The sequence below is a fragment of the Lasioglossum baleicum genome, chromosome 9 (assembly GCF_051020765.1).
Source record: "Lasioglossum baleicum chromosome 9, iyLasBale1, whole genome shotgun sequence".
In the NCBI taxonomy this organism is placed as follows: Eukaryota; Metazoa; Arthropoda; class Insecta; order Hymenoptera; family Halictidae; genus Lasioglossum; species Lasioglossum baleicum.
The window spans coordinates 11873910-11886759 of NC_134937.1; the positions used below are offsets into that span (position 1 = coordinate 11873910).

A 12850-nucleotide genomic window follows, 5' to 3' on the forward strand; every position below is an offset into this window, starting at 1 on the left:
TCGCTCTTGTTTTTCACTTTGAAAGAATCAGAGCCTTCTGCCTGATTTGCCTTGAATCCCCCGTGGATCGGAGACTTCTTCTCCGATTCACACCTTTTGCTCCGCGATAATTACTCAACATACTTGCGTAATTTAGTATAAGTCCGTTGTTGTAAGAAAGGGAGCCAGAAGGAATGCTGCATTCGTTCTGACTCCCTTTCGGGTCTCTCGTGCAGCAACCTCCTCGTGGTGAGACCTGGGCAATCGGTATTATCCTCTATTTGTAAGAACTTCTAGTGTCTTATGAATAAAGGATAATAGCGAGCTAATAGCTGCACGTTTAATAAATATGTTGATTTTCAATAAATTCTATTCCCATACCTATTGTATTCCATAACAGTTTGCAATTTCACCCCTTTCTTCAGAACAAAATATATGTATTATCCAAGCTGATTTGCCCCGGGCGTGAACAATGTCATATATCGTCTGGTTCTATTTAGGTAAAGAGACGAGATAGCATTTCGTCGGTGATAGTATTATAAGGCAATTACAGAATGGGTAATGTGAGCATTCTATACTATATCTTATTCTTCTTCTAATACTTGACGAGTATCTCGTCGGTGGTAGAACTTTTAGCGATGTGGTATTTTAGATCACTGTAAGTTCCACGTTATCCTCGCGCCCGTCGCGCCCGGTTACCGGCCCGAGCAGATATACACAGGGGCTGGCAGTCTTTAATAGTATCTCGTCGGTGGTAGAACACACGCAATAATAATGTCATGAGCAGTTTGAGCATGAACGATGGGGAAGAATAGATAGGATACTAGATTATATTGTATATATCTGTGCTTGCAAGGAAAAAAAATATTGAGCTTTATAGTCATTTATAGTTTATAGTATAGGATTTACGTATTTACCAGATAAAAAGTCGGCTAAAAAAAATGATGCAATTTAATCGATGGCCTATACAGAGGGTCCATTCCGTTGCACGCATACTGCGCATACACTGTATAGTGTAGTATAAGAGTCTCTATGCATACACTATACAGTGTACGGAATTGTTGGATTGACGGAATTCTTTGTTGGATGGTGTGTACACCACTGTAACTGATTTTCCAGCCCTTTCAGCATCGTTGATCGGTCTAATATGATACAAAATAACATTAATAATAACACTGTATTTTGTTAGGGCTCACAGTGGCTCAGTGGGTGCAGCGCGCGTGAGCGCGCGCCTGCGGACGCGGACTCCCGTGGTCGCGCAGGTTCAATCCCGATGCCGGCACCTGTGGAAGTATTCAATGTGCCTTGTAAAAACTGTGGTGACCCAAGGTCTAGTGATTGAAACGTGAGGAACATGAATTCCGTGAAGATGAACAATTAGAGCGCGACTTAGACGCGAGTTGGCACAGTCGGCCAATAGACAGTTGGCGCGCCGGTCCTCGTTTTTCTATTTGTTCACGCTTAAATAATTATTTATTTATCTGATTTAAAATTATAGGTCAAACTCTAACCTTCTAATAAAATGTAGGGGAGAATTTATTATATTAATTTTCCGGTACAGAACTAGTAGTACTTGCTAATTCATGTGCACAAACACTTTAGTTTTAGGCATTTATTTTACAAATCACTCTATATGTACATGTAATGATATATATCATTGTATATATACAGTGTACAAATTACTAGAGATAAAAATAATGTTTCGTAATGATTTCGATTAGTAATGTATGGTTTATTGCTACTTGATAATTGGTAAAACAATACATTGAACTTATAATCGTTCTCTTCACATGTACAAATAAAACACTCGGGAGGAGTGCGCCGGATATTAGTCTTGCGACTATATATTTACTAGTGCGTTTGGTAAATTATAGGAACGTAAGTTATTATTAGTGTTTGAGCTAGCAACATGAGCAATCAAATGTTCGAACTTGATGAGCAATATTGACGAATTGTTGCTGTGAGCACGAAAACTTTGTAACTTATTCAGGAGAAGAAAGAATGGTTTCAGAATTATAATATTACTCGAAAAGGTACTTCGGTTACTTATGTATACGGCGCTCAATATTTGTTTCGCAAACGATACTCGATCGTTACAAAATTGGTACTTGCAGGATATGATTTTTGCATTCTCTCGTTCTCGTTTCATATTGCTTCACAGAGTGTTAACACAGTACTCACAGTATTCGGAATACTCTTTTCACCGTACTCCGACGTTGAATCGCGTTACACGGTAAACCGTTAATAAACAAAGTGAAATAAAGAAATGTCTCGTTATAATTTATAAATAGTAAAAAAATAAAAAATCGGACCGCACGATATGTCAGGATTTTGATATTGCTGGATACTGGCAAAAGTGAACAATGTTTATGTTCGATATGCATTCGCAGTCTCGCAACGTTAATCGAATGAAATTTCTATCGTCAGTCCGTTAAACGTAATCGTTAACTTCCGATTTGTTTATTACTAGTAGAGGTGTGCGGACGTCCGAGATATCGGACTCGGTCGGACTGCTTCAAGGTGTTATTATAGTTATACTGGGTCCGAAATTGCAATTGTATCGAACTGCCCGACAATATCGGACCATCCAACAGTATCGGACTACCCGAGCGTTCGATTGTTACGGACGCCCGACCGAGACCGCCCAACTTCGACGGACCGACCCGAACACTCGGACGTCCGAAACATAAGACAGGACAGTCTGCACACTCCTGATTACTAGACAGCGGATTTTATGAATTTATGACAAAAATGTGTAATTTAAATCGGTAAAAAAATTAGATGAATTTAGAGATGCTGTTACATTATTTTTAACCCATTAAACATATCTAGACGGAAAATAAATTTCCATTTCATTCCAATATGTTGCAATTCAGGTAGAAAATTTTTATCTTGCATAAAGATCTAGAGTCTAGTTATTACTAGATGTAGTTATTACTCTCTTTTCTCAGTCCGCAATTTTCCTTCGATGAACCGGTGTTCGTCAACTTTGTACAAATATAATACATATATACAATATACATATATATTGTATATATACATACAATATTAATAAAATATATATAATGTAACAATAGTTATTGTTATTTTCCTAAATGTAAATAGAATAATAAAAATATGATAGATTATTAAATATATAATACGTCGCGATTTCATTTTTGATTAAATCTTCAATTCTTGCGAAATGCGGATCGATTAAAATGACCGCCCTAGCCTCTGATCTATCGCGTGAGACTAACGTCAGCATGATAGAAACCTGCATTATTTAGTGACACGTGAAATAGTGTTGCTTTTTTATGGATACTGTATATCAATTTTACAGCTAATACGTATAGTCTCTACGCCCCACAGCCAAAAGATTTGGACTTCGTTGGATTTGTTTCCTTCTTTAGCAGCTACTTGCTTCCCTCCCCTCCCAAGTAATTTACCATTGGTGAGTCCCACGTGATGGATTAATTCGAAAGTATGACCCACGATCGGACCCTAATTTATTAAAATGTGTCACCGCAATTCTTGAAGACCCGCGGGCAATGTTGCCTCGCGATGATGGCGTACGGGACGTTGCTGTTCACGTGGACCGGCTTGGATTTACTCAGCTTATTCCACACGTGGATGGCGATCGAGTTCTCCAACATCTTCATCGTCGCGTTTTTGTCCTTCGTCTCGAAGTATTTTCTCCATTTCCTAAAGTGAATCGGATAGAACGTCGATGGCGAGAACACCTTGAACCCCTGACAGCGAGTGGTGGTCATTTCTCTAACCTGGGACACCATCAAACCATTTTATTAGAAGAACACTTTCAACAGCATTTTATTAGAAGAACACTTTTACGAGAGCAATTTCAACGTTCACGTGTATTCGTGATAAAACTAGCAACATGGTTGTAATCATTACATCGTAATGTCGTCCTCTGATATAATCTAATCATTCATGGTACAGTGTCTCCTATCAAAAGAACACGAGAACTCTGTATACATAGAGATCTATAAAGATATCATTATCGATTACTCACGAGCTTCGTGGAGCAGAGTTTCTGCAAGGTCCTGGTGATGACCCCCGGGCCATTGTTGCCCCAAATGTTGCCGCGATAGTTCGCCTTCAAGTCCTGAATACACAAATCAGCAACTCGACGACCGAAGGGAGTTAGGTCGAATCCTATAACTCCGGCGGCGATGTCGTCCCAGCCCTCTGCTCCGGCGAAGTTGGTCAAATTCACCAGGGACCTGTCGAAATTGCGCTTCATTCAATATAATTATTAACCAAAAATTCAGTAACGAATATAAACGTACGATTTGGTTCGATGTTTTCACGTATTGATTTCTATGCTTATGTATATCTGTGGTTGTAAGGAAATAGCCGCACGTCACAATTTCAAACAATACAAGTTTATAATTGAGCTTTGTAGTATAAGATTTACATATTTACCAGAAAAAAGTCATAAAAACAAATTCGAAAGGCTAGAAAAAATAATGCAATTTTACCGATGTCCGTTGTGAAGAAAACTTTGAGCGGCAATATTTCGAAAGTGAAAGATAATGAACGATTATGGGTATAAAAAAAGAAGACTATAGACTATATGTATTTGTTTCAACCTTAAATGGCCATCCGGTATCACTGTGCAACGGTATCGAAGACAAAAATATGTAGGAGAAAATGAAACACATGTCACGCTTCTCTGCAACCAAGGCCTCCCGAGCTTCAAGGCCCCTCAAAGAGTATACTAATAGTTATGGGACAATTATAGGCTAGCTAGACACTTGAGACATTTATCGATGAAACACTGTATCTATTTCACTGTATCTATTTCATTGTATTTATTTCCACCTAAAATGGCCGTTCGGTATCACTGTGCAACGGTATCGAAGACAAAAATAGTAGAAAATGAAAATTTTTATCGATTAGTAATTATGTAGCTTCTGTATTGTTTGCTAGTGATAAGTGACAACAGGCTGATTTGTAAATTTGATGAGTGACCATGATTCGTAAATCAGATCTAATTTGTGTTCAATCTGAGCTGCTTTAAGTGCAAGAATTAGTTTCGTTTTGACGTCGGAGGGATTGGTAAATGAAGGATAATTGAATGATTAGCTCACGTAGTGACGACGACGTCCAAGTCCAAATAAATGCCGCCGAATTTCCACAGGGTCAGATATCTCAGTATGTCTGACATGTGGCTCCTCGGCCATTGACTCCTCTTCAGCACGTCGCCTTTGTACCATTGTTCCAAGGGTGTTTTCTTCACATACTCCTCGGCAAAGATCCGCCTGATCTTGACGTTTGGATAGGTGAGCAGCTGATTGAACATCTCCTGCGACCGGTTCGAAATCCCTGATTGCGAGAGGAAGAAAAGGTAGATGTTCATGCTAGGATTCATCTTCGCTGCTGATTCCACGGCACATGCTTGTCGAGCGTTCAACACGAGACCGGCATCGTCGAAGCATGATGTCTCGTGGAAGAAGATGTTCTTGTCCTTTATCGGCTTGTCGAATTCTGAAACAGAGCGACGTGTTTTGAAAAGATTCCGCGGAATTCGCGGAGCACACTCGGCGTTCGCATTGCACAGAAAGTAGATCAAGGTTCTTTAAATGTAAATGTTCTAGTTTTCTTCTAATAGTTTCAATAATTCGACAAAAATGCAACAATATTTTTCAATCCTCCCAACGGAGGTTCGATTCTCACTCATTCACTATTAAGTGCTATGATTGGCTTCGAGACCCAACTGAGATTTTATTTTGAAGTTGGTTCCCGATAATTCTGAATTTTCCGATACCTTAATTTGCTTTTTTCTATTTTGGTAACGGGTACAATGATCTTCATTCAAAATAAAAATTGTCTGCATCGATCGCAAGGCACAGACACCGAATAAAAATTCGTCAAAATTTCTTTTGTCTTCCTACTGTTTTGTGTCTCGGCAATTTAATTTTGTTTCGAGTCCGTGAAGTCCGCAGTCTGATAATAAGTGGATAATGTAATTAAAGATAGTAGATAATGATTAAAATAGAGATTTTTTTAATTTAAAAAAAAATCATTGCTTTATCTCGTTTCTATCGAATGTTCTTTAATGTTGAGAAAAACTTCATTACTTCGTCCCGCTGTGCGGCGGCAACGCGATTGTATATTGACATGCAAGGCAGCGTGGTAGCCGTAACATGAATTATTCTGTCGTGCAACTAGGATTCGTATCGATTACACTTTAAATTATTACGATCGTGAATCCGCTGCGTGCGATCGTTCGTCAATGGAGGTCGGCACGCGTACGGGGAATATAAATTACAGGTGTGTCGCGAATCAGAGGCGCAGTTGCGCCGAGTGAAAGCGTCGAGCTTTGCCGAGACACCCTGTAGTGCTCTATACGATACGCTTTGCTCTAGAAACATGACAGCATTAAATTTATTTTGCGCGAAACTTAAATGATAACGATAAAGGCTAGACAAGCGGATGTTTTTGCGAAATATGAATTTTTTCAATTTCCTTTCTCAATATGTTTAATAGGTTGAAAATAACATAACAGTATTTTTAAATTTATCTAATGTCTTCACTGTTTTAAATTACACCTACTCATTCTTGCCATAAACGCATCAAATCCGCTGTCTGATAAAGGCAAGTGCGATTTATAAATATTCATCATTTATAGAAGGGATATCAAAGAAAAACAATTCGTCGTTCTGTTAATATTTTTCGTACTTATCATTAGAACTCTAAATAGAAGGGACCGCTGACCGTTTGTTCAGATCTGAGTCACCGGATGCCCATTATTTATCGATAAGGATGTCTTATCGTTGAATTCGTTTAGTTAGACCTCTCCTGTCAGTCACATGCTAGTCAAACGTTTAGATATTATTCGCGTTTGTGGAACGAATGCTTAAAGCGTAGTTTTTACTCGTAGTAAACAGCGTCACATTTTTCCGTTTCGCTACCTCTCCGTAAACAGGATTTGTTTATCTGCATTCCTTGATTGTTGCAACCACGATCACAATGGTTGCATTAATCAGTCGTGCCAGAATACATCGGAATGAATGAAAATAATCTTTTAGCGGAGCGACTAATTGATTTTCCGCGCTAATGATTTTTCAAGTTTTGTGAGTTGTTACAAAGGAAATTGAGGGTTGAGACGTACCTGACTTTGGATCGAAATCCGGAAGACTATCCGACCTGCTCGGGAAATCATAGCAAGTGATCACGTTAGAGTCCTGAGGATTGGTGAACGGTAACCTTTGGGTAAAGTCATTGTCGGTCGAGATCATGATCAGGAAAAGCATGACGGCGCAGGCGAAGCAAAGCACCAGCCTCTTCTTCATCTTCCTCGCCTGGATTAGGTTCGGCCCAACCATGAATGATCACAATGATTTGAGCAAATCGACGACTGACCCAGTCATCTCCATTCGAGCGATCTGTAAACATCGATTATCCTTTATTCAACACGGCTCGATCGCCTAATCAATGTGTAATAGTGATGATCAGACCGGGAATCTTTGTGCAAAGTAAAAATATTAAAAACAACAGGATACAAGTTGTTTCTCGACAGGTCAACGAGAGCTGTTTATGTTTTCACACCTGGTATATGATTTACACACGCACATTCTAATCACTCACTCTCACAGCTATTTACACATCCTTACTCTCGTTGTCGTTTTCGGGCGTGCCCTGTCGAGTATTACGACAAGATTCAACCTGTTCGCATCAAACTATCTACTCACAAATAAAACTCGCATATTCAATCGAGCACGTGTTCTTTTTCTCATTTCCCGGTTCTCTCCTCACCACTCCACAGTATTCTTTTGAATTCTCACATAACACAAGTGAAATATTCTTCCGTTCTTCGATAATTTCAATTTGTTCAGAACCTATAATGGTAATAAATATTACAGAACTTATGTTTTTAAAGAACTTTGCAATGCAACAAAGTATTAAATGACTTGCAACTTTAGAAGACAGTTTAAATTCGCGATTAGATAGCATTTTACGGTCCTGGTTTTAAAATGAGTATTGAGGTATGGGGCAGTGAATCACCAAGGTTACCACGTGCTTAGGGCATCCAGAGAAAAGGACACCAGAAAAATATTCTGAATTTTACATATTTTACATAGTAAAAATATTACTAAGTATTAGGTTGCAGGGAAAGTTCTATCGTATTTTAACGAAAGCATTTTAATCGATTTATAGAAATGTATTTGGTTTTGATTTACAAGCAAAATTACCTGCTTATTTAAAATACGACAGAACTTTTCCTCCAACATAATATTTATGTGCATAGTATTTTAAGTGCTTAGGGCCTCTGAAGGTCTTAATCCGGCACTGCGTATAGGTCGGTGTCGATAACTATCTCATTCCCATTTTACACAATCGGATCGAATTTATTGCGACTACTCTATCGCATATTATCACGCAGCGAATTTGATGCACTTACGACAAAAATGAGTAGGTGTTATTTAAAACAGTAAAAACATTAGAGGAATTGAGAAATAATGTTATATTATTTTCAACCTATTGAACTATTAAGAGAAAAAACAAATTTCTATGTCACTGCAGTTTGTTGCAATTCAGGCAGAAAAAGTATATATTTTGCAGTTCTTCCTCTTAGCAATGAATCATCATTTGACAATTTTTTTTAAACATTCAAGTATTCCAATTACAGCATTATTCATTTTATCTCAAAGATTAGATTAAAATTCAGAGAAAAGAAGTATTTAACGATTATGAGCTGCAGCAATATCAATCAAATAATGATTGACATTATCTCTACTCAATTTGTTACAACATTACAGACACAGAAAATGAAAAAATCTTTTGTTCCTTGCGTAACCAGAAATTTTTGTCTTTCTCCTATAAACTTTTGCCTTTTTTCTACGTTATCCGGTAGATTTGGACGATAAGGTGTGAGAAATCTCCAACTTTCGAACCTGGGGGATCAAGGTTTCAAAAGTTATAAGTGTTTAAAGTTGAGCGCGATTTCCAGTGTTTTGGACAGGTTAGCGCCACGTACATCCCTTTGGATGGAAAAAACATCGAGAAATACCTGTTTACCTTATTATTTCATCATATTCAGTTCGTAAAATGAGGCACGGATGAGGGTTGAAAAAAATTCACTCCGTGTTCATGACAACAACGCACACCCCTTGGATGGAAAACAACATCGAGAAATAACTGGTTACCTTGTTATTTCATCGAACTTTCACCACCGTGTCGATTTGACACTAAGGGACAGATTCATTTCGTGAAACGAGGGACGGATGAGGGTTGGAAAAAATTCACTACGTGTTTATGACAACAACGTACACCCCTTTGGGTGGAGCAAGCAGGTTATGATGTCCAAACGTTGATATAGCACTACGCTGCACAGCCACGAAGATCATCGCCACCGCGTTCTGCTGTGAGGTTCCGGTGGAGAATTACCTATCGATTGGCAGCGTGTTTACGCCGAGACATCTCGCCAGTTTGTCCCTCAGCATTTGACGAGGGTGTGAACTGGTCCACTAGGTGCCAAGGAAAAACGTCCAGTGCATCACGTCAACATCCTCGACATTGTTTGAATGTCATGCTGCTCCGTCGCGAGACAGTAAACCGCAACGCGAGCAGGTCGAAAGACGCGAACGAGGATGCGATTGAAACGTTTTCGCCGACAGTGTCACTGGCGCGGTGCGAAGCCTCGCGGTTTACGCAAGCCGAACCGTTTCGCCGGCAAACCGAGAACATACTACAATGCCGTGCTTTTTCCCCCTTTTAGATCATGCGTGCGAGTCGTCTCTGCTGCGCGAACGAACGGCCGATAAACGCATGCGTCGTTCGAACCGGGATTATCGGACAACTATAACATATCTTGTGATTTTAGTTATCTGTATTTACACAGTTGATTTATTTTTAGAGCTGATTGATGGCAGAAATGTTTACAGGAGATCCTGCGAACGCGATTGGAGAATTTTCAAAGGTCTGAGAACTTTGCACTGTTGGACATTTGATCGGGGTAAACTTGTGGAAAAGTTATTTCCTCACGGATTTGGATGACATTGAAATATGTTATAAATCTCGACATTCTGAACAACTTTTTCCTGTACAAATAATAGGCGCTCTCTTTTGGTTTCTTAGATATTTACAGAAAACTGTTGGTTCGATTATATCGAATTTCGCCATTTTAACTTTTAATTACTCGTGCATGGTACGTACAGTCTTAAAACTTTAAATTTAGTGTTTCAAGCATAAACAAAGGTGTCGACTACACTAGCAAATATCTATTTTGCATTGAAGTAATTGTTATAGTCATGTAAAGTTCTATGTAAACAATTATGTAGAAAGTGGATTGCGAGTAAATGAAGATTGACAGAAATTTATTTAGGTCTGGGTTAGGCTCCGTCCCTCCCACACCCTAAAACACATGTTCCGTCAATTAAAAATGTTTGTCTATCATTTGACAAAAATGTTTATTTAAAAGAGAGCTGTAACTTGTCGCAGTTCCCAGAATCACCCTATAAAGCTCGTCTATCTTGCAATTAATTCGTACAATTTTTATTATACATAAAAATCCACAATCGAGAACTGAAGCCGTTTAGGTTGCTACTTGTGCTTGAGCACTGTTTTAATATTGATTTTGGGTCTGGAACCCTTATGGGGTACTGCATCGTGCATGGGGGTGCACCCCATCGTCAGAACGCTGTAACAGCCGGCATTCTACTATCTGAACTGCCATTTTGTTGGCAACAAAGGGAGAAGAATAGAAGAAGATGTTGGATATCAGAATTAGACAGCAGACTTTATGCATTTATGACAAAAATGTGTAGGTGTAATTTAAAACCGTGGAAACATTAGAGGAATTTTAAAATACTGTTATATTATGTTCAACCTATTAAACATATTAAGAATGAAAGTCAATTTTTTGATGTTACTCTTGTTTGTTGAAATTGACGTAGAAAACTTTTATTTTGCATAAATACTAAAATTGCATTTTCAGTGAAAGTCTTTTCAGGCTTTTGGAAGACATTTTCAAAGACATTTATTTCATCGTTCGCATTTGTGTGACTGTTCCAGAGTCTATTTCACCTATTACCGTTTCGTTCTGTACACGAACGAGAAACGTAACCAATGTACAAGTGTGTGATATTTCCTTCGACAGGATGACGCAACGTCACCAGGCTATACTTTATGAGAATACTGAAACTCATGAGCAATTACGTGCACGTAATTGTTCGATTGCGGTGATAATAGTTGGATTATAGTGGAAGAGGATTATTGTATACAAATGCTCTAAGAAGTTGTCCTTATTCCCTGAACCGTCGCATATAATATTTCCGGGAAATTTGCGGGGAAGATATTGCTGGCAGATTTACGACGCGTTTATATGTATATGCATACATATATGAATGCATGCGTTGATCCAGATAATGCAATCGCTTTCGCAGCTGTATATTCAATGTATCAGCTGAAAGAGCTTAAATTGACACGGATAACAGTTATCTTACAATCGCAACATTTATATATAAAATGTTAGAATATTTTTTATGTATTTTCTAGTTTTACATCTAATATCTAATCTGTTTCATGTATTAGAATCATGTCATGGGAAACAACTTTGATATCGTAATCATTTTCAATTCACAGTCCCCTTATTATAAACCGCACTTTTCTAGCTTTCAAATTTAAATATTTCAAAATATAAGTATATACAGGGTGTCCCAGAATAAGTGTAACTCCCGGAAATGGGAGGTTCCTTGGATCATTTGAAGCGACATTTTCCTTTGCAAAAATGGCGTCCGCGGCTTTGTTTAGCAGTTATTAACGAAAAACACGGACCAATCAGAGCGCGCTCTGGGCCGCCGCGCCGATGTCACGGCGCGTGGTCCAAATCGAGAAATCCAGTGACTTTTTGTTATAACTTTTGTACCATAAGAGATATTGGGATAAAATTTGCACTAAAATTCATTTACAAAATAGACAATTTGAACTAAAGAAAAATTAATATTTTTTTAAATTTGTTGAACAATAATTTTTAATTAATTTTCATTGATATTTTTCACTAAAAAAAAATTGTTTAAATACAATCTTCCAAACCATTTTTTATTTCTAACTGTGTATTTTATATTTATGTTTCACGCATGCAATGTTTAATGAATTGGGAAAAATGTAAATTTGAGGACTGGGGATATATGTATAAAATCTTTTTCTAACCATTCCTCACAAGTCTTCCGAAATCTACTTTCTTTATACTGACATCTCATCCATTTTTGTTTTAATTTAAAACAAAATCTTTTTACAAAAACTTTTAAAACTTCCAAGTTTTTAGAAGAAGTGTGGATCACTTCGGATATGTTTGCGTGTAAAAATAAATAAACACCCATATCTCTCTTTGAATCTTTTAATGCCATGTATAAATCTTTGTTTTTGCGAAAACGCATTTTAACAAAATAAGTGATATATGTAAATAACAAAGAAGAAAATGTCAAATTTGGAAAACAACATACGTAAGAAATTTTTTAGTCATTTGTACTTACCAAAGAGAATATTAAAATTATATATTATATGGATGTAAAATTAAATAGTCCAAAAGAGTACAAAAAACATTAAATAATGTAACTAAAATTTATATAAATCACACACAATAAAAACACTAATAAAACTTAAGTTTAGTTTATAAAGTAAATTAAAACACTACGAATTATTAACACAAAACATAATGTGATTAAAACGAAATAAAAATCAACAGCGGAAAAATGCTCTGAGAAGTCTCACTGTGGCAGCTCGAATGGTTCTGTCTAAATAAACTAAATGCAGACAGAAAGTCGAAGACTCATTTGAAGCCTTATCTGCACCATAGCATAGACATTTCAAGTAACTCTAATCTAAATAGTTCGATGAAAAGAACTCTGTATCGCTTTGGACGTTT

General features: G+C 37.5%; 1 protein-coding gene across 5 annotated transcripts; it reads right to left on the reverse strand.

The window, feature by feature from the left end:
• Positions 1–1576: 1576 nt before the first annotated feature.
• Positions 1577–9718, reverse strand: LOC143211773 (lactosylceramide 4-alpha-galactosyltransferase-like). 5 transcript variants are annotated; one of them, XM_076429732.1, is made up of 6 exons: positions 9373–9717; positions 7677–7823; positions 7097–7370; positions 5073–5469; positions 3992–4202; positions 1577–3740 (listed from the first exon to the last, which is right to left on the reverse strand). In XM_076429732.1, the coding sequence occupies exons 3-6, from the start codon at positions 7308–7310 to the stop codon at positions 3471–3473; spliced, it is 1092 nt and encodes a 363-aa protein (XP_076285847.1). In that variant the 5' UTR covers positions 7311–7370; positions 7677–7823; positions 9373–9717; the 3' UTR covers positions 1577–3470. The 5 variants fall into 5 exon arrangements, with proteins under 5 accessions (XP_076285847.1, XP_076285843.1, XP_076285844.1 ...); XM_076429728.1 differs by having other exon boundaries at positions 9004–9717; XM_076429729.1 differs by lacking the exon at positions 7677–7823 and having other exon boundaries at positions 9004–9718.
• Positions 9719–12850: the final 3132 nt, after the last annotated feature.

Bases quoted from the DNA above. Each gene is read 5' to 3' on its own strand.
- LOC143211773 (XM_076429729.1), bottom strand. From the start codon at position 7,310: ATGGTTGGGCCGAACCTAATCCAGGCGAGGAAGATGAAGAAGAGGCTG. The intron at 5,470-7,096 runs GTACGTCTCAAC...GCTCTGTTTCAG, and splicing joins GGATTTCGATCCAAAGTCAG to AATTCGACAAGCCGATAAAG. The intron at 4,203-5,072 runs GTGAGCTAATCA...CAATTTCGACAG, and splicing joins TTGGACGTCGTCGTCACTAC to GTCCCTGGTGAATTTGACCA.